The sequence below is a fragment of the Furipterus horrens genome, unplaced genomic scaffold (genome assembly GCF_987537825.1).
Source record: "Furipterus horrens unplaced genomic scaffold, mFurHor1.1.pri manual_scaffold_10, whole genome shotgun sequence".
NCBI classification, from domain to species: Eukaryota; Metazoa; Chordata; class Mammalia; order Chiroptera; family Furipteridae; genus Furipterus; species Furipterus horrens.
In genome coordinates this window covers 78,369,935-78,391,448 of record NW_028327180.1, presented here as the reverse complement: position 1 = coordinate 78,391,448, position 21,514 = coordinate 78,369,935, and the positions used below count along the sequence as shown (strand labels likewise).

General features: G+C 43.7%; 1 protein-coding gene across 1 annotated transcript; it reads left to right on the top strand.

Moving 5' to 3' along the window:
- The first annotated feature begins 4,413 nt into the window (after window positions 1–4,413).
- Window positions 4,414–20,056, top strand: TXNDC15 (thioredoxin domain containing 15). Its single transcript, XM_090288304.1, has 5 exons — window positions 4,414–4,567; window positions 13,487–13,971; window positions 15,208–15,371; window positions 17,346–17,476; window positions 19,339–20,056. Exons 1-5 carry the CDS (start codon window positions 4,501–4,503, stop codon window positions 19,533–19,535), a joined length of 1,044 nt encoding a protein of 347 aa, XP_090144430.1. The 5' UTR covers window positions 4,414–4,500; the 3' UTR covers window positions 19,536–20,056.
- Window positions 20,057–21,514: the final 1,458 nt, after the last annotated feature.

Below are 21,514 nucleotides of genomic sequence, written 5' to 3'. Positions count from 1 at the left end.
TCCGAATGAAAACATACATGTTGAGGGCTTAGTGCCCACATTAGAAATGTAGAGGTCTCCTATTACAGTTGAGGTTTATACTTGTGATTATACCAGGTAGTAGTTTCCTTTTTTTATAATTGTAGTTACTTTTTTAAATTTTTCAATTACAGATTACATTCAATTTTATTTTGTATTAGTTTCAGGCAGGTAGTAGTTTTCTCAACTATTATACATCGCTGTGACCTACGCTGTGTTTCAGGACACAGCTCTCTTCAAGTAAATATCTTGGGAGGATACTGAATTATTGAAGGAGCTCAGGTTTACCTCCTTTTGTTATTACTACAGAGAATACCCATTATTGATGAAATAGTAATGAGTGCATTGGGTCAACTTAAGTCCATCAAAATATAACAAACAGATAAGAATGGGAAAGAAGCTTGGAATAAAACTATATGAATATATGCCCAAAGTACTGATTTATTAAATTCATTGACATTTTCTCTTCAGATTAAAGGTATTTCATATAAAATAAAGTTATCCACTCTTGAAAATCACCCCAAAAGTAGTGATTTAAAAGAACAACACATTTTAAATCTCTTTCTGTGGGCCAGGAATTTGGGAGGATCTCCAGCTGGGCCATTTTGGGTATGGGTGTGGTCATCCAGTGGCTGCTGAGGCTGGGACAGAATGAGGCTGGGATCAGCTGGTGATGGTGGTGTCTCTCTTCATGTAGTTTCAGGGCTGGTTTGAACTTCCTCAAAGCATGGCAGCCTCTGCACAGTCCATCTACTTTGTGACTTGGCTCCAGTACAAATCCTCAAGCCAAAAAGGATCAAACTGTGTAACCTCAGAAGTCATACGGGATCACTTCATAAACTCCTACATTCTGTTGGTTATGTGGGAATCACAGGCACCTCTAGATCCAAGGGGAGGGGTCTTAGATTCCACCTGTTGATGGGGCAGTGGCAAAATTACTTAACAGAACAACATGTGGGATGGGGCATATTATTGCAGCAATCTTTGGAAAATATACTTTGTCACAGTGATCAAAATGAAAGTAAATACTTGTCTATTGAGAGAGGGAGGAAGAGAAAAAGAGGTCCTCGTGACTCATCACATTAAAATAATTTAGGCAAACCTATCAAGAGGGACTAACTAAACACCATGAGTGTAGGTGTGTAACTGCATAACAATTCCAACTGTTATCAGACTTTTGTATGAACAATCCCAGGTCCTGTGGTGTTGGTGCATAGAACTCACTTCAGCCAAAGGAAGAGGATGATGTCAACTATTACCACCCCACCTGCCAAGAAAACCAAAACCAAACAAAAAAACCCCACGAAAATAAAATCAGTTTCAAGACAAGCTTGAAGGCATTTTCCTCACTGAAAATAAGTGCATGTGCCACCTGGTGGTGAGACAGTCAAATATTCTCTCCTGTTGACTGCATTTATTGAGTAGTCAATGAACAATTACAACTTCTATAATAGTGTCTCTCTCCAAAGAGCCAGCAAACACAGGGAGGGAAAGGGCACGATAAAAAGGAAGGAGTAGTAACTACAGGGCATCCATGTTGGAGTGTCCAGAGGTGTCAAACCAGCCTCCTTTTCATTAATCCTAAATCCTCTCAATTTTCTGTCCTATTGGTTTTTCATGCATCTTCAAATTGGATATAGAGGAGTGTACAGGGAGAGAATAAAGAATAAGTTAAAGAAGGAAAAGTTTGTTATTACATTGTAGGGGGTGAGGGATGTAGTTCTCCAAATGATGGCTATAGTGACCAACTCTAAAACTGTGGGCTCTCACACATGTTGTCCACTGTCTCAGAGACTCCCGGACCCACTTGAGAATTTATTATAGCAAAATCATGCAGTCTATCGATCTATCTATCTCTCTATTTTTAATCTTCACCCAAGGACATGTTCACTGATTTTAGAGAGAGGGAGAGAAACATCAATGTGAGAGAGAAACATCAATTGGTTGCCTTTTGTACACGCCCGGACCAGGGACCAAACCCACAACCCAGGCATGTGCCCTGACTGGGAATCAAGCCTGTGACCCTCTGGTTTACAGGACGACACTCCAACTAACCAGCTACAGAGGCCAGGGCCATGGCAGCCTATTTAGAATATAAGAATCAATCATGGGGGCAGATTGATGATGCATCTTTCTGGTCCAACAATCTGGGATGGGCACAAGGGGATTACGGTTACTCTAGTAGAATCATATCATTCAACTAGTAACAGCTACCACTTTGAAGTACTTACTCTGCATCAGTACCTGTACTGATGTTACATCTCTAATCCATATAACTAATTTTATTGCCATTTTACAGATGAAGAAACTGAACTTGGAGGAAAGTTATGTATCTGAATGACCACATACTGTTAAAGAGGTTGGAGCCAGAATTCACCACATGGCCAAAACCGTTCAGGTTCCTCTTAATGTTGCTATATGTACTAATGCCTTGATGTAAAGACTTTGAAATCAATTTGTTTTTTCAGCCTCTTAAAACTAGTTAGAAAGCTGAACTCTCCACATTGATTTAGCACCAGTGGCTGCTCAAAACTCGTTCTCTTCTTTTTAAGAAGGCCCTCCCCTCTAACTGCTGACAAGGAGGGCCATCCTTTTTATTCTCCCCGGAGGATATTCTCTTAGATCCCCCTCTGTGACTTTGCTCTGGAGAACACAGCCCTGTTCCTCGGTTGCATATGCTTTCTTCATTGTAGGCTGTTTCCTGGCTTTATGCTCCAGGTGGCTTCACCTCTTCCAGGACCCACATACTGAACCTGACGAACTCAGGGAAGGCCAGTATGGTGGGCCCTACAAACTCAGAGACCAAAATAACCACGCAGGATGGTCTGGACATAAAAATCACTAACTAAAAGTGGATCATGGCCAGTAGTCACGTCCTAGGCCTGTAGATTCCTTGATAAAGGTCAAGCTTTACGTTAAATGAAAAAGACTCCTCAGGGTACAACCACTGCACCAGAGCACGGGACCATAGAGCTGCCTCATGTTATCTTGTTTTCTACATACCATCTCTGTGCTGTAAACGTTAATTGTTAACTAAAAGTATGTGTCTCTCCATTTCATTCTTGATCCAATCTCAGATTTCCTGGCTTTGCTTTCTCGTGACTCCCTAAGCTACCACCAATGACTTTCATGTAACTCAACTTACCTCTCCTCCTTTTATTTTAATGTGTAGAAATACGAGGAGTGACCAAAAAATCTGGAATTTATTAAAAATTGTGCATTTATTCTTACATGTTTCAACTTCAGTCACATTCAAAGTCGTCTCCATTTGCTGCAATATATCTACTGAGCTGTTTTTGTCCACTGATCAAAAGTTTTTGAACTCGTCCATTTTGATGCCTTTTAGTGCTTCTGCTGTTTTTGCTTCACCTCTACCACATTGGCAGAACATTTCCCTTTGAGGACTTTTTTCATCTGGGGAAACAAAAAACAGTCCCCCGGGGCGAGATCAAATGAATAGGAAGGATGGGGCACAGGGGTCATGGCCTTTGGTCAAAAACTGCTGAACACTCAGCGTGGTCTGGGCAGATGCACTCATAAATCACCCATCATGAAATGGGCAAACACACTTAGGCTTCAAAAAAAAAAATTCACCAAAGCCAAACGCAGCCTCTCACGACAATGCCAGCTGGTACACTGACACAGATGGGTTCCTAGGACACTCACTGAGTGGGGGAAGCCTGTACTACAAGGGGCCAGCCCTGTAGAGGATAATTCCAGTTTTTGGGGGGTCCCCCCGCCATAAGCTGCAAAACTGCCTTTCTCCAGAGCATTTTAATCTGTTGAGATTTCACTTCCTGGCAGTTGCTGTCAACTTAGCTCAAATAAACTAAAAAAAAATTCTCCGCAGGTTTGGACAATTAAAACCACCTGCCCTGAGTAGACAGGTAGGGTTAGGACTGCCAGATGTAGCAAATAAAATTATGGGGCACTCAGTTACATTTGAATTTTGTTACGTCTTACAGTAAAAACCTATTTGTTATTTCTGTGGAATTCAAACTTCACGGGGCATCCCGTATTTTAGCCCGCAACGCTAGGTAGGGTGCACGGGTACAGCATTTGCGATGGGGCACTGGAAGAAGGCCTCTGGGCCTTCCTGGCCCAAGACTAAAGCACCCAGCAGGGGCAGTGTGTGCTGCCAGCAGCTAGGCCCCACTTAGCCCATGAAAAAAGGGGGACACGAGTCTTTGCTGGAACCCCGCCCAGGATTTGGGGGTCAGGAAAGGTTGAGATGACCTGAAATGTCTGGTGCTTGGCTCCTTAAGAGCCGTGAAACCACTGCGGAGACCGCAAACCAGAAGCAAGCTGCCCAACACCAAGATGGCGCCCAGGGCGGCTGCCAGCTTCCAAGATGGCGTCCCGGGGCCGCCGCCCCCCCCCCCCCCCCAACCCCGTCCTTCCTCCGGCTGGGAACGCATCTCGCGTTGCTGCGAGCTGGTTGCTCCTCATCCTGGGTGGTGGTCCTGGCCGCCGCCCTACGCCATGTGGCTCCTCGGCTGGTGGCTGGCACTGCTGTGGGTGCTGAGGCCTCGCGCCCTCTGCCAGGAGGGTGAGTGCGGCCTGGGGTGGGGTGGCAAGTGGAGGTTCGCGAAATGACGGGGCCAACTGGAGGACTGTCCGGGCGACCGTCTTTCACCTGCACGAAGGCCAGCAACGCGCGCCTCTCGTTGTCCTGATATCTCTCCCTGGCGGTGGTCTCCGCGCGTGGTCCGCGGTGGGGGGACGGAGGGACGGGGAGACCCGGTGTGACCGGTTCACGTTTAGTCCCCCGCAGCGGACGACTGTCGGGTGGGAGTGACCGTGTATTAGCGCTTACCGAAGCGCTTTGTTATTAATGGTAGTAATCATAACGAATAGCTGGCGTCTGTGCCGCCCTTATTAGGAGTCAGGGATTGTGCTAGCGCTTCCCATCCTGATCTCATTTAGTCCTCCCACCGCCCCTGTGGGCCAGGCTTCATTCGTATCTCCGTTTTACAGATGAAGATCCTGAGCTCAGGGAGGCCAGGTCATCGGCCTGAGTTAGCACTTTTGGAAAGTGGCAGAGCCGGTCTCTCTGACTTGCAAAGCCCACGCTTTACTTTGCATCCACCTCGACTCCCTCCTTCCCTCCCTTCGAGAGGGGAAGGGAAGGAGTAAGACAGGGAGAGAAACATCGCTGTGTGATAGAAACATCAACAGGCTGCCTCTCGCACGCCCCCAACTGGGCACCTGGCCGGCAACCCAGGCATGTGTCCTGATCAGGAATCCAACAGGCGACCTTTGGTTCCCAGGCTGGCGCTTAACCCACTGAGCCACACCAGCCAGGGTGGTGTTTTTTGTTTTTTGTTTTAATTTATTTTTTAAAGATTTAATTAATTTATTTTTAGAGAGCGGGGAAGGGATCACCACTTTCTTAAGAGGGCCACTCTTGCCTTAGCTGGAGTCGGGTGTGGCTCAGTGGGTTGGGTGCCCTCCTGTGGACTGAAGGCTTGAGGGTTTTATTCTTGGTTGGGACTCGTGCCTGAGTTATGGGTTCAGCCCTAGTCGGGTGCCTACTAGAGGCAACCCAGGGTGTTTCTCACATCTGTTTCTCTCCCTCTCTACTCTCCTCCCTTCCTCTCTCTCTAGAATCAATGAGCATGTTCTCTGGTGAGAGGATTCAACTCCCCCCACAGTAACCTGCTGCTTGCCAGGGCATGCTCTCAGGGCCCTCAGATGAGGGGGTGCAGCTATCCTGGAGGCCTGGCTGGTTCTAGGAGTGTGGGCCTTCCTCTCATTGCTCCTTCACCACACTCCTCACAGTTGTATTCAAGTCCACACCCTTTGGCCTTGCTTGTCATTGTGAACAGGAATAGGCAGGTCTTCCCTTTCTCTGGGTGGCCTGGTAGAGGCAGGGCGGCAGGCTTGCTGAGCAGGGGAGAAGGCTGAGGAATAGTAACATATTACCATTAATGAAAGCACTCACTATATGCCAGCTGCTGTTACTGCTTTACAAACATCATCTTACTTAATCTTTATTTTTATTTATATATTTTTTGCCCTGGCTGGTGTGGCTTAGTGGATTAAGTGCCCGCCTGAGGACCAAGGGGTCTCTGGTTTGATTCCCAGTCAGGGCATGTGCCTGGGTTGTGGGCCAGGTCCCCAGTTGGGGGTGTTTGAGAGGTAACCACACATTGATATTTCTCTCCTTCTCTTCCTCCCTCCCTCCCCCTCTTTCTTAAAAGAAATAAAATCTTTAAAATAAAAATAATTTTTATTTATTGATTTTAGAGAGAGAGGAAGGGGGAGAGAGAGCAACATGAATTTGTTGTTACCACTTATTTCTGCGCTTATTGGTTGCTTCTTGTATGTGCCCTGACCAGGGATTGAACCTGCAACCTTGGCTATCAGGACGATGCTGTAATCAACTGAGCTACCTGGCCAGGGCCTCTTATTTAATCTTTAAATGCTTATGAAGTAGATGTTGCTATCATCGCCATTTTATAGATGAGTAAGCTGAGATTCATCGTCAATAAGACTTTTGCCAACATCAAACAGCCAGAGTTGAGGGGCCATGATTCAAGCCCAGGTCTGTCTGATTTCATAGTGAAATCTTTGTACTCCCCTCTGTCACTACACTTAACCCCTAGCCTCAGAGAGGGGACAGCATGTGCTGGCTATCTTCTGTTTGTCTCCCAGATCCTTCTCAAGCCTTCTCCATCCTGCTCTGTGCTCTGGGTGCTGCCCTGTATGGAATAACAATGGTCTCTCCGCCTTCTGGCTTCCCCTGGGTTGGAATGAGGGGAGAGAGAGGTGGGGTATTGATTCTCTTTAGCTCCCTCTGTCAGGGGTTTTCACAGGTTGGCTGTGTCCCTCCATTGAAAGTCACAGTTTCTAGAAGTCTATCCTTGCTGTTTCAAGGTTCTGTGACTGTTTCTGTCTCTGGCCTCTTAATACCTGTGAGTGGTGCCTGTCTTGCTGTCTGCTGTACTGGTGCTGGAGTTCCTTACTGTTGGTTTTGTTTTCTCTACACACAGCCTACATGGTGGTGGTGGTGGTGGTGGTCCCTTAATTTAGCTTTCCTCAAATTGCCCAAGTTGATGTGCTTTCTGTTTCTTGGCTGATTCAGGGGACTGACTTATTGTTGCATTTGGTGAGTCTACCTGGTAGTCAGGGTCATATTCATGTATACCTGAGGGTAACAACTGCCATGGGTGTTGGGGGCTGGTCACTGGTCATCGTGGCTGGGCCATGAATGGTGTGAAGACCTAGGAACCTTCACCAGCTGGTTTCTTTTCAGGGTGGCTGAAAATCTAAGCCTTTAAAAAAATTTTTAATTTAAAAATAATTTTCAATTACATTTTACATTCAGTTATTTTGTATTAGTTCCAGGTGTACAGCATAGTGGTGAGACAGTCATATACTTTACTAAGTGGTCCCCCTGATATTTCAGGTACCCACCTGGCACTGTGCATAGTTATCACAATATTATTGGCTATTCCCTGTGCAGTACTCTACATCCCTGGGACCATTTTGTGACTAATTTGTAGGTTCCAATCCCTTCACCTTTTTCACCCAGCCCCCCAACCGATTACAAGGCTTCTTTTCTACAAAGGACACCGCTAGCAGCTGGAGTGGCAGCGCCATAAAGGTGTCAAGGAATGGGAGGTAACTTCTGGCTTCAATTCCCCCAGGCCTGTTCTCACTAGTCAACTAGCAGATTCTTACTGCATGTCCTTTCTATGTCATACACTGTGTGGGGCACTGAGGGTACAGTGGTGAGCCAGACAGAGAGACAGGCCCATCTTCCTGTCTGATGGGGAAGGCAGGTGTTAAAGGACTACAAATAATTAAGTAAATTACAAGAGTGGAAAATGCTTCAAGGGGACTGCCAGGGTATTACTGGATGTTGTGATGGGAGGCTCCTCTGGTCTGAGGGTGAGAGAAGGCGAAGTTCACCTCACACAGGTGAAGTTTAGGGTGAGATCTGAAGAAGTTGGACTAGCCAAAAGAGGGGGTAGAGGGCTTTTCTGGCAGAAAAACTGCCCTCAGCACAGCTCTGAGGAAGGTGGAGGAGAGCATGAATGATCAGGGGCCAGAAATGCCTGCTGACACTAGTTGAGCATGTGGACAGAGGCTACAGAATGTAGACTCATTCAAGGGGCAGGGGAGGCCGTTGAACAGGTTTTAACAGAGGAGTGACATGATTAGATTCATTTTTAACTTTCAGTTCCTCTTGGGTTGCTATGAAGAGCAGGGTCTGGAGGGGATGATAGAGGGCCAACCATGGAGACTGGTTAGGTGACTACAGCAGTTGTCCAGGTGAGAGATGGCTGTGGCCTGGGCTGAGAGGTGCGAGTGCGGGTGGGAGAAGTGGATGCATCCAGAACATATTTAGCAGAGGAATTAATAGAACTTAGTTATGGTGCCCTTCCATCTCTTTGAATTGTAAATGTCAGTCATAGCATCAACATCATCACTATCATCACTGCAGCTTTTTATGGAGTTCTATGTGCTAGGGACCATACATATCTTTTCTCATTTAATCTGCACAGTAGCCCTGTGAATTCCTGTGTTTCAATGGTGTTTTCTTCTCTTGTTAGGTGTGCACACTGAGTATTTCCTGTGGAAAGTATGGGTTGCTGCTGCTCCAACCCCTGGCTGTTTTTGGTTCTCCCGCATTTGGCTCCCCTGCCACAGAAGCCACTCTAAAGAGAGCCTGCTGCTGGTAGAGAGCCTTCTGAGGAAAACTGAACAGTGTGGAGGAGCTGACCTAGGCTAGGGCTCCCTGGCAGAGGTGACGTGGTGCCCCACCCTTGTTTTCCAGACTTCCTTGCTGTCAGTGATGCAATAATTTTCACTTTATGCATAGATCAAGCTACAATCAACTTTTTTTAGGATAAGAAGCAATCTCTTTTTGAAAGATGCATTACCATGGGAGTGTTCAATGGCTCTCAAATGGCAGGTCATTTTTTAGTGGTTTCTTTTTTCCAATACCTAAATGAAAACAGTGGCACCTGAGGCCATAAGAATTTTTTTTCCTACTCTATACTGTCTACTTAAATATCTTCACAGGAGGGGAAAAACTACACTCCTGAACTTAAAATGTCAGCTCTCTGCATCACTCAGGCTCCCTTTTGGTTTTCTGTAGGGGGCATCTATCCATTTTTTCATGAGGGTTATCAGAGAGAACCAGATTCTAATTTGTACCCTGATATTTTTTCTCCTGAGGTTCTCGAAGGATACTGGCGTTCTCCATTTACTTGCTGGCCTTAGATGCTGTTTAGATTCAGAGAGAGCAGATCTCTGCAGAGCTGGGGCATTTGGGAGTAGGGTTGGCTCCCAAACCTGGCCCCCTTTGTTCTTCTCCAGATTTCTAGCCTCTCTGGCTTCATTTCCTGCTTTGTCACCTCTTACATGCTTTCCCATCAGCTTCATACATCCTTAAGTTTCTCCTCTGTCTTAAAAACTAAAACAGAAACCTCCCTTAGCATCTTATCTGTCCATAGCAACTGCCCTGTGTTTCTTCTCCCCCTTCAGAGCTAGACTTTCAGAAAGAATTGCATATATTTATCCACGTAGTTACTGTTTCTGGTGCTTTTCATTCTTTTGTGTGGATCCAGATTTCCATCTGTTATCATTTTTCTTCTACTTGAAGGAGTTCATTTAAAATTCTTGTCATGAGATCTGCTGGTGGTGAATTCTTTCATCTTTTATATGCCTGAAAAAATATTTATTTTGCCCTAAAATTTTTATTTATTTATCTATTTTTAGAGAGTGGGGAAGAGAGGGAGAAAGAGAGGGAGAGAAATATCAATATATGTGTTATGGAGCATTTGCGAGCAAAGAGGACACGAGGCAATTTAGAAATAAATTTATGGCGTTTATTTACCTGGCCAGGGACGGGTCTTCCCACTTTCAGAAGCAGAAGATGGGAGAGCCGCCCCGCCTTACAGACTAAAAGGTTTTTAAAGGCAAAAGAACTATACTCATGTCCTTGGGGTAGCCAGATAACAACAAAAAAACTACACAGGCGTGAGAAACTACATATACACACACTTTCTAATTTAGAAGGAGCTTCAGCTGATAAACACTTGGCGCAGAACTATTCTCATGTCCTTGGCTACAGCTAGGGTCAGCTAGCAAAGGGGGGGCCTCAAGGTTGCTAGGCTACGTGAGCAAAAAAGAAATAACCTGCCACTAGGGTAAAACGCAAAAAATGGAAAAGAGTAAAAAATGACCCATTACAATATGGTTGCCTCTTGCATGCCGCCAACTGGGGACCCGGCTCACAACCTGGCACATGCCCTGACTGGGAATTGAACCGGTGAACCTTGGGTTTGCAGGCTAGCACTCAATCCACTGAGCCACACCAGCCAGGGCTGCCTTTGTTTTTTGAATGATATTTTTGCTAGGTATAGAATTTTAGGTTTCTGGTTTTTTAGGTTTTTTTCCTTCCAGTATTTTAAGGTTATTATTCTTTCAAATACTTTCTGTGTGTCCCCCGACTCCTTACTCTCTTTCAGATACTCCAATTATCTGTACATTAGACTACTTGAAATTGTCACATAGCTCACTGATGCTCTTAATCTTTTCTTGGACAATTTTTGTTCTTGTATGTCTTATTTGGATTGGATGCCTTCAAGTTCACTACCCTTTTCTTTCTTTCCTTTTTTTTTAAAAAGATTTATTTATTTTTAGAGGGGAAGAGAGAGAGAAGGAAAGGGAGAGAAACATTAATGTGCAGTTGCTTCTCACGCGCCCCTACTGGAACCTGGCCCGCAACCCAGCCATGTGCCCTGACTGGGAATCGAATGGGCGACCCTTTGGTTTGCAGGCCAGTGCTCAATCCACTGAGCCATGCCAGTCAGGGCTTACTACCCTTTTCTTCTGCAATGGTTAATCTGCCATTAATCCTACCCAGTGCAGTTTTTATTTGAGACATTGTAGTTGTCATCACTAGAAGTACAATTAAAAAAAAAAAATCTTATGTCTCTGTATTTACTTAACTTTTTGAACTCATGTTATAATTAGTTTTAATATCCTTGTCTAATAATTCTTTTTAAGAAAGATTTTATTTATTTATGTTTAGAGAGAGGGGAAGGGAGGGAAGTAAGAGAGGGGAACATTGATGTGAGAAAGATCAATCAGTTGTGTCTCTTGCACGCCTGACCAGGGGCTGAATCCATAACCCAGGCCTGTACCCTGATCAGGAATTGAACTTGTGACCTTTTGCTTTGTGGAACACCCAACCGAGCCACACTGGTCAGGGACCTTGTCTAATAATTCTGCCATTTGTGCAAGTTCTGGGTCAGTTTCAATTGGTTGATTATTCTCATCATTATGGGTCATTTTTCTGCTTCTTTGTGTGCCTGAAAATCATTGATTGGATGCTAGAGATGAATTAACTTTGATGGATATTTTAGTATTATTATAAATGTTCCTGAATTTTGTTCTGGGGTACAGTTAAGGTCAACCTCTGAAAGTTCAACTGCTGAAAACAATTCGATCCCTGGTTTTAAAGTTTGTTAGATGGGAGCAGAGCTGTACTTAATCCAAGGTTAAATGTATTCCACTACTGAGGCGAGTCCTTTTTGTGTACCTGCCCAGTGCCCCATGAAATACAAAGTTTTCCAGCCTAGCTGGTGGGTACAGGTAGTTTCCAGCTCTATGTGAGTGTTGGGTACTGTTGCCTCTAATCCTTTTGGTTCTTTCCCTGGCTTTGGATAGTTTAGTCACATGCATGTGCTGACCAGTACACTTGAGGGGCCCTTCTGCTGATCTCCGAAGTCCATGCTCTGCCGCTCTTGCATCTTCAGTATTCTCTCCTGTAGACTCTAGCTTCTTTGGTCTCTGACCCTCAGTTCCATGTCCTCAACTCAGTGAATCCGCTGGGCTCTGCCTGTGTCCCCTGTCCCACACGCCAGTGGGAACTCCCTCAGGCAGTAAGCTGTTTCAATTGTAGGGCTCTCCTCATTTGCCTGTTTTTTGGGATCACTGTCCTTTGCTACCTGACAATAAGTCTTCTGAAACTGTTGTTTCGTATTTGACTTTTTGGGTCTGGTCCCTGTTACTTTATCTTAGCCAGAAGCAGCATGTTTTTGAGTTGCTGAATGAACCTGTCAATCTCTATGGGAATATTCTTGAAGGCCTTCTTTTTATCAATGTGCGTACCTTAGGAAGCTCCCAGACTCCTACCCAACTCTGAAGCTAGTTGGTCATTCATAATCTGGTGACATGCTGGTGGCTCCCCAGCCACATGGCGAGCTTGTGGGAATACAGCTGGGCTCATGTTTCCTTCAGTCTGAGAGTCTGGCAGAGTCTGGTGGCTGTTGAGTGAATGAGAGCTGGAGGGCAGGAGTCTTTGTTACGGGGGTGAGTGGAGATTACTAAATGGACATCAGGTCTGCCTGGGACTCTTCCCTTATTTGAGCATTTTACCTAAGGCCCTAGTGAGCGGCTCCAAAGTGGGAGGAAAGTTCCTTTTCTCCCCACTGCTGCTTCTGCACTGCTGGGTGCTCCTCCACTGGGCTCCACTGCTTGCTAGCTGTGTGCCATTGGGCATGATTCTGAACCTCTCTGTGCCTCATTTGGTCATCTTTTAAGGGGGAGTAATAATCCTTGTCCTTGCCCATCTCACAGAACTGTTATAATGTGTGCAACAATGCTTTGCCATAGTAGAATCTTTTGTAAAGCCATCATTATTTTCTTGGATATTCTCATAAAAGAAATGTTAAAATGTTTGTATTATATTTTCACAATTGGATGGCTGCACTGGAATATGTTTGCTTATAATTCACATGGCAAGCAGTGGGTTTTGCTTGAAGCTATGTATTTGTCCACTTATGTATTTATTTTTGACTTTTAAAAATGATTATTAAAAATTTATTTTGAAACATTTTTACTTATTTATTTTTAGAGAAGAGGGGAAGGGAGGGAGAAAGTGAGGAGAGGAAGATGTGCGAGAGAAACATAGATCGGTTGCCTCTCACACATCCCCAACTGGAGACCTGGCAATACACACACACACACACACACACGCACACACAGAAAAAGAGAGAGAGAGAGTCCCACAACCTTGGTGTATCAGGACGATGCGCTAACCAGCCGACCTACCACACACACACACATACACACACACACACACACAAAGAGAGAGACCTACCACACACACACACACACACACACACACACAAAGAGAGAGACCTAACACACACACACACACACACACACACACACACACACACAACCTTGGTGTATCAGGACGATGCGCTAACCAGCTCACCTACCTGGCCAGGGTTTGTCCATTTATTTATTTGGCATTCATTAATCTAGTACCTCCTTGAGACCTTCTTCAGAACCTGGAGAATGATGGGGGACCCTATGACAGTTTAATGGGAAGGATAGCTTTTTTTCTCTTAGGGGAAAATTTCATATTTGAGGAGAACTGTACTTATTTGGGTTTATTTATTTGGAAGTCAAATAGACTGAACGTGCTGGCATGTTTTAGTTGCAGAGGAAAGTGGTCACTTATGGTCAGGGGAGCAGCCTGCCCCCCCCTGCCAGCTCGGGGCTGTGTACGCGAGTGAAGAGGATCCTCCACATGGCGCGATGGGCGTGGACACGTCAGAAGAGGCCGAGGCAGTGCTGGGGCTGGACAGCGAAGGCGACCACATGGCGATGCTCTCTGTGGTACCCGGGGAAGCCGAGGACAAACTGAGCTCAGAGCCCGGCGGTGGCACCTGCGGGGCTGGAGGGAACGAGGACTCCGGGTGCAACCTCCGGGAGAGCCTCTTTTCTCTGGACAATGCTGGAGCCCACTTCCCGGATAGAGAAGAGGAGGATTACACGGAGCCGGAAGCGGTGGAAGCAGACCCCGCCCACGCCGAGGACTCCAATCAGACGGACAGCCAGAAATCCCCCAAGGTCAACTGCGAGGAGAGAAACGTCACCGGACTCGAAAATTTCACCCTCAAAATTTTAAATATGTCACAGGTAAGACAAAATGACTTAGTGCTTTTCTCCCTTTCAGCACATTGATGTCACGATTCAAGATTCTTTACCAGCTTTCAGGAAGAGGGTGGTAATCTTGATTGTATTGTAAGTAGCATAATGTTCGGTGGCTGCATGGGTGAGAATGGACTTGGCTCTCTGCGACATTTGTTGGAAAAGAAGGAGATATAACTGGTGTCCATTATGCTTTTTCGGCAGCTTCAGCCTAGTCATCCTTGGGGTAGCCTCACCACCGAGTCTCATGATAAAAATCCCAGTGGACATCAGAATCGTAACAGAAGCCACTTAAAAAATCTGAATCATTAAAAAAAACCTGAATCACTAAAACTGTATTTTAGCATTGTTTAGATTAGTAGTGCCCCTAGGAAGTATGTAATCATGAAGAAAAGTTTTTTTTTTCTCCAAAGAGTATGAATCCGGTGTTGACTCTTGAGTGACGACTGAGGCAATTATCTCAAACCCAGCCATGCTTTTCCAGCTAGTTGGATAAATAGTGATTCCCAAGAGAATACTCTGATGAAGACTGATAGTTTTCTGCCAGGTAGTTATGTCAGGTAGTAGCATGAATACAGAGAAGTCTGAGCTCTGAGAGCTGTGATTGCTTCTTTTAAATGAGGGCACGTGTGGTATGCTGAGCACACGTAGCCCCTTCCTGTGCAGGGTCAGCCCTGGCCTCACACTGTGCCTCAGCTCTGTGGGACTTGCCTGACGGGCGTCAAACACATGGCCAGGAGAGAGCAGGGTAAGCAGTCTGAGTCAGGGTGGTGGCAGGGATGGTGCACTTTTGACTTGAACTAACCTTTGGCCAAATACATGATCTGACTGCTTAGTACAGACTTGGATCTACTGAGATGATAGTTTGGGCCCGAGATCACAGTGCTTTAATAATGCTATTAAATTGTGTGAGATGCACAATTCAAAGGTTGGGACAGTGGCCCACACCCTGTGAGTACCTAGTATTTGAGTGGATACATTATGAAAAATATTAAAATGGCTCCACAGTAATATTAAGAAAGCTTAGAGGAAAGTTTATACCTTGTCATTTGATAGTACTTTTCTGATTGATGGATGCATATGGTTAAAATCCAGGTTTCAAGGGATCCACTGTAGTCTCCCTCCTGCTCCTATTCCCGCCTCCTGTCCCTGGAGGCAGCAGTGTTTCCTGTTCCATAGGATGTACGTTTACCGCTGACTTAACACTGGTTTCTTTTACCGCAGGACCTTATGGATTTCCTAAACCCCAACGGTAGCGACTGTACGCTCGTCCTGTTTTACACCCCTTGGTGCCGCTTTTCCGCCAGCTTGGCACCTCATTTCAATGCTCTGCCGCGGGCATTCCCGGCTCTTCACTTTTTGGCCCTGGATGCATCTCAGCATAGCAGGTATCGTCCCTTCCTCGGGTTTCCGGTTTCTGACTCATGCTTTGGGATGGCAGTGGCCGTTATTTGGAGGTGGTAATTAGTTAAGTGAAAAGCAGAGGAGGTGGGTGTGAGCTTTGCAAAGGGAAAGGCAAATGTGAGTGAGGAGTGTCACTGAGTGAGGAGGCCCCTTTTGAGGAGGGAGGACTCCTTCTGTGAGGTGGGATTTAAAGGTGGCTCTGCCTGATGGCAGCGGAGGGGTCGGAGGACTTTCTAGGGTCCTAGCCAGAATGAATTAGCAGAATCAGATCACAGATAGGATCTTCCTTTGTGACTTTCATCTGCAGTTTAGGCCCCACCCAACAGTCTAGCTCCCAGCACCGCTGTTCTGCATCTATTTAGGATTTTTCTTTTCTTCCTTTCCTATTCTTACATGTATTTTTGCATGAATATTCCTTAGTAGACATTCAATAAATTAAATTTAAAAATATATTTTATTCATTTTTAGAGGGAGGGGAAGGGAGAGAGAAAGAGAGGGACAGAAACTTCAATGTGTGCTTGCCTCCCACACACCCCCAGCTGGGGACCCAGTATGCAGTCCAGGCACATGCCCTGACTGGGAATCAAACCAGTGATCCTTTGGTTCACAGGCTGGCACTCAGTCCACTGAGCCACACCAGCCAGGGCTTAATAAATTAATTTAATGAATTAATTTAGCCCTTTAAAATGACATTTACCTGTTTTATATTTTTAATATTGTTCAGTGGACTTTGTGTCTTTTTAAAATGTTCAATAAGATAAGTTCCTGAGAACTCTGTTCAGCGATTACACATTTCCCCTCAGTGCTGTGCCTGGGATAAAAACCGTGTGGCCCTCACCCTCTAAAGCAGACGCTCCTTAGCAGGTCACAACAGTGTGGTGTGTGAATGGATATGGAAAGTATGGATGATGGTGGATTGGTGGTAAAAATGGAGTAAAACTTGATGAATTTGTGCTCTAGTGACTTTGGGTGTGGGTAAGGTAACTGCCAGTGTTTACCTGAAACTGTTTAGGAAGGAATTGTTCAACAAATTAATAATTCTCACAAGGGCTTCAGGGAAATACCTAAGTGGCCTGACCTAAGATAACAGATCAATGGGAAGGGCAGTCCAGGACTGTCTCCAGGCCAGCAGGGCTGGCTCCAGCACCTGCGTACCCTTTGGTTTGGGGTCTGGTACTGTGACCCCCACTGCACTACCCATTCCCTGCAGGCTTTTATCACCTGCTTTGTTTCTTCATCTCCACGTATCCTTCCCAGTGTCTGGTATGGTGCCTTCATTATGGAGAATAAAGGAGACTTGTTCTTATATGGATGACATGGGACATGAGTTTGTCTCATGTTAATATTTAAGTTACAGCATGTATATAAAAATTAATCCTGATTATCTAATATTAGTTTACTAATGCGGAAACAGGCTTAAAGAGAATAGGTAATCTGCAGGTTACACAGATTACTTGGTTCAGTGGCAGAGCTGAGGCTTGAACCCAGAGTGTTTGGACTCAGAGCTCTACCCACTGCTCTGTATTATGAAAAGGTGCAATACAACCACGCAGGTCATACTACTCAGTCATGCTGCCCTAGCTGTGAACTTCCTGGTGTGTTTGTTAGATTCTAGATTCCTTTAGTGCCAATGTATCAAACTAATTGCTTACCTTAAGTTGAATTTTTTATGAGGGATGGAGGTGGGCATTCTGGAGAGTTTGAAATATCTTCTGTCAAGTAAATTGACACAGTGTGCTTTGTCCGTGAGTTAGAATTTTTTCATCTGGCAGTTAGGAACTTAGGCCTCCAACCATGACCCATAGGGAAGGAGGTAAGAGACAACTACAAGTCTAGAGTTTAAATGTCAAAAACCTCCACGTGAAACAGATCCTGTTGCATTTATTGCCATCCATTCTCATTTGGTGATTGTGTGAGAAAGCCCCTGTTAATTCAGGTTTTCTGGCTTCCTCTCATAGCCTTTCCACAAGATTTGGCACTGTAGCTGTTCCTAATATCTTGTTATTTCAAGGAGCTAAACCAATGGCTAGATTTAATCACACAGACCGAACACTGGAGACGCTGAAAATCTTCATTTTTAACCAGACAGGTATGTAGAAGTAATACGCTGTAGAAGAAGACATTTTATTGAGGGGGGGGTAGGGGGTGGGGTGCCTTCTGTGGGTTCCAATCTGCTCTCATCCTTAAGTGAGGATTCAAGGCTGCTTTGGGGTGTAAAACTTCTCTTCTAATGGCCTGTTAAATGTCTCCCAGTCAGCATAACATGAAAAGGTAATTTTAACATGATTAAAGATACCTTTTTAAAAAAAAATGGACAGATGGAGATAGAATTCACATATCATACACCTGTAGATATCTTTTAAAATCAATTTAAAAAAATTTATTTATTTGTTTATTTTTAGAGGGGGGGGAAGGAGAAAGAGAGGGAGAGAAACATCACTGTGTGGTTGCCTCTCACTCGTGCCCCCAACTGGGGACCTGACGTGCAACCTAGTCATGTGCCCTGACTGGGAATCAAACCAGCGACACTTGGCTCGCAGGCCGATGCTCAATCCACTGAGCCATAGCAGCCAGGGCTAAAATCAATTTTTCATTTGAGTATAATATTTACACAAAAATATCCATCAGTAAACAGTGAACTGGGTGATGAATTTTCACAAAGTGAACACCTTTACTCAGATCCAGAAAGAGAACACTACCAGCATTACTCTTGAGCATTACTGCTCTGCCCTCTCCAAGGATGACCACCTTCTTGACTTGCAACGCCATAGACTACTGTGACCTGTTTTTGAACTTTGTCATTTCTTGCACCATTAGATCTATGGGATTCATCTTCATTGCTGTGTATGGTCGTGTTATGTTTTTTTTGTTCCTGTATAGTATTCCATTTATTAATCCATTTGCACATGCTATTTTAATTCCGTAATATTTTCCAAACCAGATGGCCTTACTTTTTACTCTGTAAAAGTTTGAGCATTGTCTATAAAAGAAATTTATTTCATTAGGAAAGTCTGTTCCTCAAAGGCCTTAATACCTCAATATTGAGCACCCATCTTCTTCCTGAGGTACACACCTTGGAAATAAATACACATTATAACATATCTTCCATATATATTAAATTGCATGTAATTACTTATATCTAACACTACAGAACAAGGAGCCAAGTGACCTCACAGGAGAAGAAGGCTTGTTACCAGGTGGTTAGTTATTTCAGAACTTGTCATTCAGATGGATATGGAGAGAGGGAGGTATTTTGTTCATAGTTCTAAGAAAACATAGGATACAAATGAAATGGGTAATCACCGATCCCAATGGTTATTTGTGCTAACAGTGCTTTAGTAAATTCATTGAAAAGCATTTTGAAATAAGGACAAAAAAATACAAAGAAAGAAAAAATATTAAAAGCATTATGAATTTAGCATTAACCTCAGAAAACCTGTAGTCTCCAGAGAGTAGTTTTACTAATTACTTGTTGAACTTTGGTCTCAAAAGAGAACCAAAGACCCCAGTCAGTAGCTCACTTGGTTAGAGTGTCATCCTGCTTACATGAAGGCTGCAGGTTCGATCCCTGGTCAGCAAACATAAAGTAGCAACCAGTGAATGCATAAGTAAGTGGAATAACAAATCAATGCGTCTCTCTCTCTCTCCCTTCCTCTCTAAAAATTAATAAAAATTAAAAAGAACAAAAGAGAACTCTTACAATATCCTTATGAGCTCACAGAGATTCTAGTGTTTTAGCTTAGAACAGCTGCATGGATTCCTGTTCCTTTGATGTGGTGGGGAGAAAGGCAAGTTACAAATCACACTGGCAGGCATGTGAAACCCATCTCAGCTATATTAGCGTGGCGTTTAAGACTGCATGTCAATTTTGTGTACCATGCACAGTACTTCAGAAAGATCTGTAGTGAGTGTGTTTTCTGTCTGATTTGAAACAACTGATTTCTCTTGCAGGTATAGAAGCCAAGAAAAATGTGGTGGTAGCTCCAGCTGACCAAATAGGCCCTCTTCCCAGCACTTTGATAAAAAGCGTGGACTGGTTGCTTGTATTTTCCTTATTCTTTTTAATTAGTTTTATTATGTACGCTACCATTCGAACTGAGAGCATTCGGTGGCTAATTCCAGGACAAGAGCAGGAACATGTGGAGTAGGGATGGACTGAAGGAAGCTGGAGAGAGGAATTTCAATCCTTCATTTCAGAAATTACTGCTGCAATTTCATACATTTTCTCCAGTGAAGAGTTGACTTACAACTTCAAAGAATCATGCATTTGTTGAATTGTTAAATATGTAAAAAACTATTAACTGTTGTTTTAACTAGTATTGCCATAAAGCCAATGCAAAAACATTAAATAGAATTCACAATTCTTGTTTTTACTACCAGAACATAATCCAGTATTTTAAGGGAGTAACCCAGTTTGAAATGTGAAGATGTATTCTGGTGGAATAATGAATAGAAGGACAATCTGGTTACTATATGGAAAGCAGAAGTAGAACTTTCAGATTAGTTTTAGAAAACTCCTTATGTGTCTAAAAAGGTGGGTTTTCTGTTCATTTGCAGGTTCTCTCTCAGACTTGAAGCAGGGAAATGTTATGGGAAGAATAAACTAGAATTGCTAAGTGTGACCTTATAAGTGGCAACTGATGGGAAAATAAAAGTCAAATACCTTGTCGTCTGGGACCTCAAACTTCACTGAAAATCTGAAGTGTTTAAGAAGTTTTTTTATGGGTTAGGCAGATGTTAGAAGAATGTAAAATTATAACTGAAGCTTCTTTAGCTTCAGTTCTGTGCGAATGCATTAAGTGAACCTTAAAATGTTAGTTAGCACCGTGGTATGTTTAATGAGAGCCAAAAGAAGTATAAAACACTGTTCTTGCCCACAAGTTGGTTCTAGTCATTTTAAGACACGTAGAAAACAGACATGTAATTTATAACAAGTTTTTGAAGAGCTGTTTCTAAAACATCCCTTAAATTCAGCTATGACAGATAATTACATGATGATAAATTACTTTTATACTGTTTCTAGTGTTTTAGAGAGTAGTTAATCTCCTCAGGCACCCTAAATTCTATGGAAATAGAACCTTAGATGAGTCTTCTCAGCGCTATATCAGGTGGAAGTTGAAAACTTTGTGTCATATTGTGGACCGCGATGGCTGGGTTAGTCACTAGCTGGAGCAGACTGGTTTAAAACAGTCCAATTACTGTTTCCACTTTATAAATGAGCAAGTAGAGGTACAGAGATGTTAAACAACTTGCTATGGTTATATACACAGTAAGTTGATGAAGCTGGGATTTGAACTTTTTTTTAAAGTATATTTTATTATGTTGTTACAGTAGTCCCAATTTTTTTTTTCCTTTGCTTCCCTCTGCCCACTACTACCCTACCCTTCAGCAATCCCACCCCCTTAGTTCATGTCCGTGGGTTGTGCATATAAGTTCTTTGGCTTCTCCCTTTCCTATATTCTTAACTTCCCTCTGTCTATTTTGTACTAACCGATTATGCTTCTTAGTCCCTGCACCATTTCCCCATTTCTCCCCCTTCCCCCTCCCAGCTGATAACCCTCCAAATGATCCCCATACCTATGATTCTGTTCCTGTTCTGGTTTGCTTAGTTGGATTTTGTTTTTATTTTTTAGATTCAGTTGTTGATAGTTGTGAGTTTGTTGTCATTTTAATGTTCATAATTTTGACCTTTTTCTTAAATAAGTCCCTTTGACATTTCATATAATAATGGCTTGGTGATAATGAACTTCTTTAGCTTTACCTTGTCTGGGAAGCACTTCACCTGCTCTTCCATTCTAAATGATAGCTTTGTTGGATAGAATAATCTTGGTTGTAGGTCCTTGTTTTTCCTCACATTGAATACTTCTTGCCAGTCCCTTCTTTCCTGCAAAATTTCTTTTGAGAAATCAGCTGTTAGTCTTATAGGAACCCCTTTGTAGGTAACTCTCTGCTTTTCTCTTGCTGCTTTTCAGATTCTCTCTTTATCTTGAACCTTTGGCATTTTAATTATGATGTGTTCTGGTGTGGTCCTCCTTGGGTCTAGCTTGTTTGGGACTTTCTGTGCTTCCTGGACTTGAATGTCTTTCCTTCGCCAAATTTGGGAACTTTTCCTTCATTATTTTTTCAT

Excerpts from the sequence above, each read along its gene's own strand:
- TXNDC15 (XM_090288304.1), top strand. The coding sequence starts at position 4,501 with ATGTGGCTCCTCGGCTGGTGGCTGGCACTGCTGTGGGTGCTGAGGCCT. Across the intron at positions 13,972-15,207 it reads AAATTTTAAATATGTCACAG|GACCTTATGGATTTCCTAAA; the intron begins GTAAGACAAAAT and ends CTTTTACCGCAG. Across the intron at positions 15,372-17,345 it reads GATGCATCTCAGCATAGCAG|CCTTTCCACAAGATTTGGCA; the intron begins GTATCGTCCCTT and ends TTCCTCTCATAG.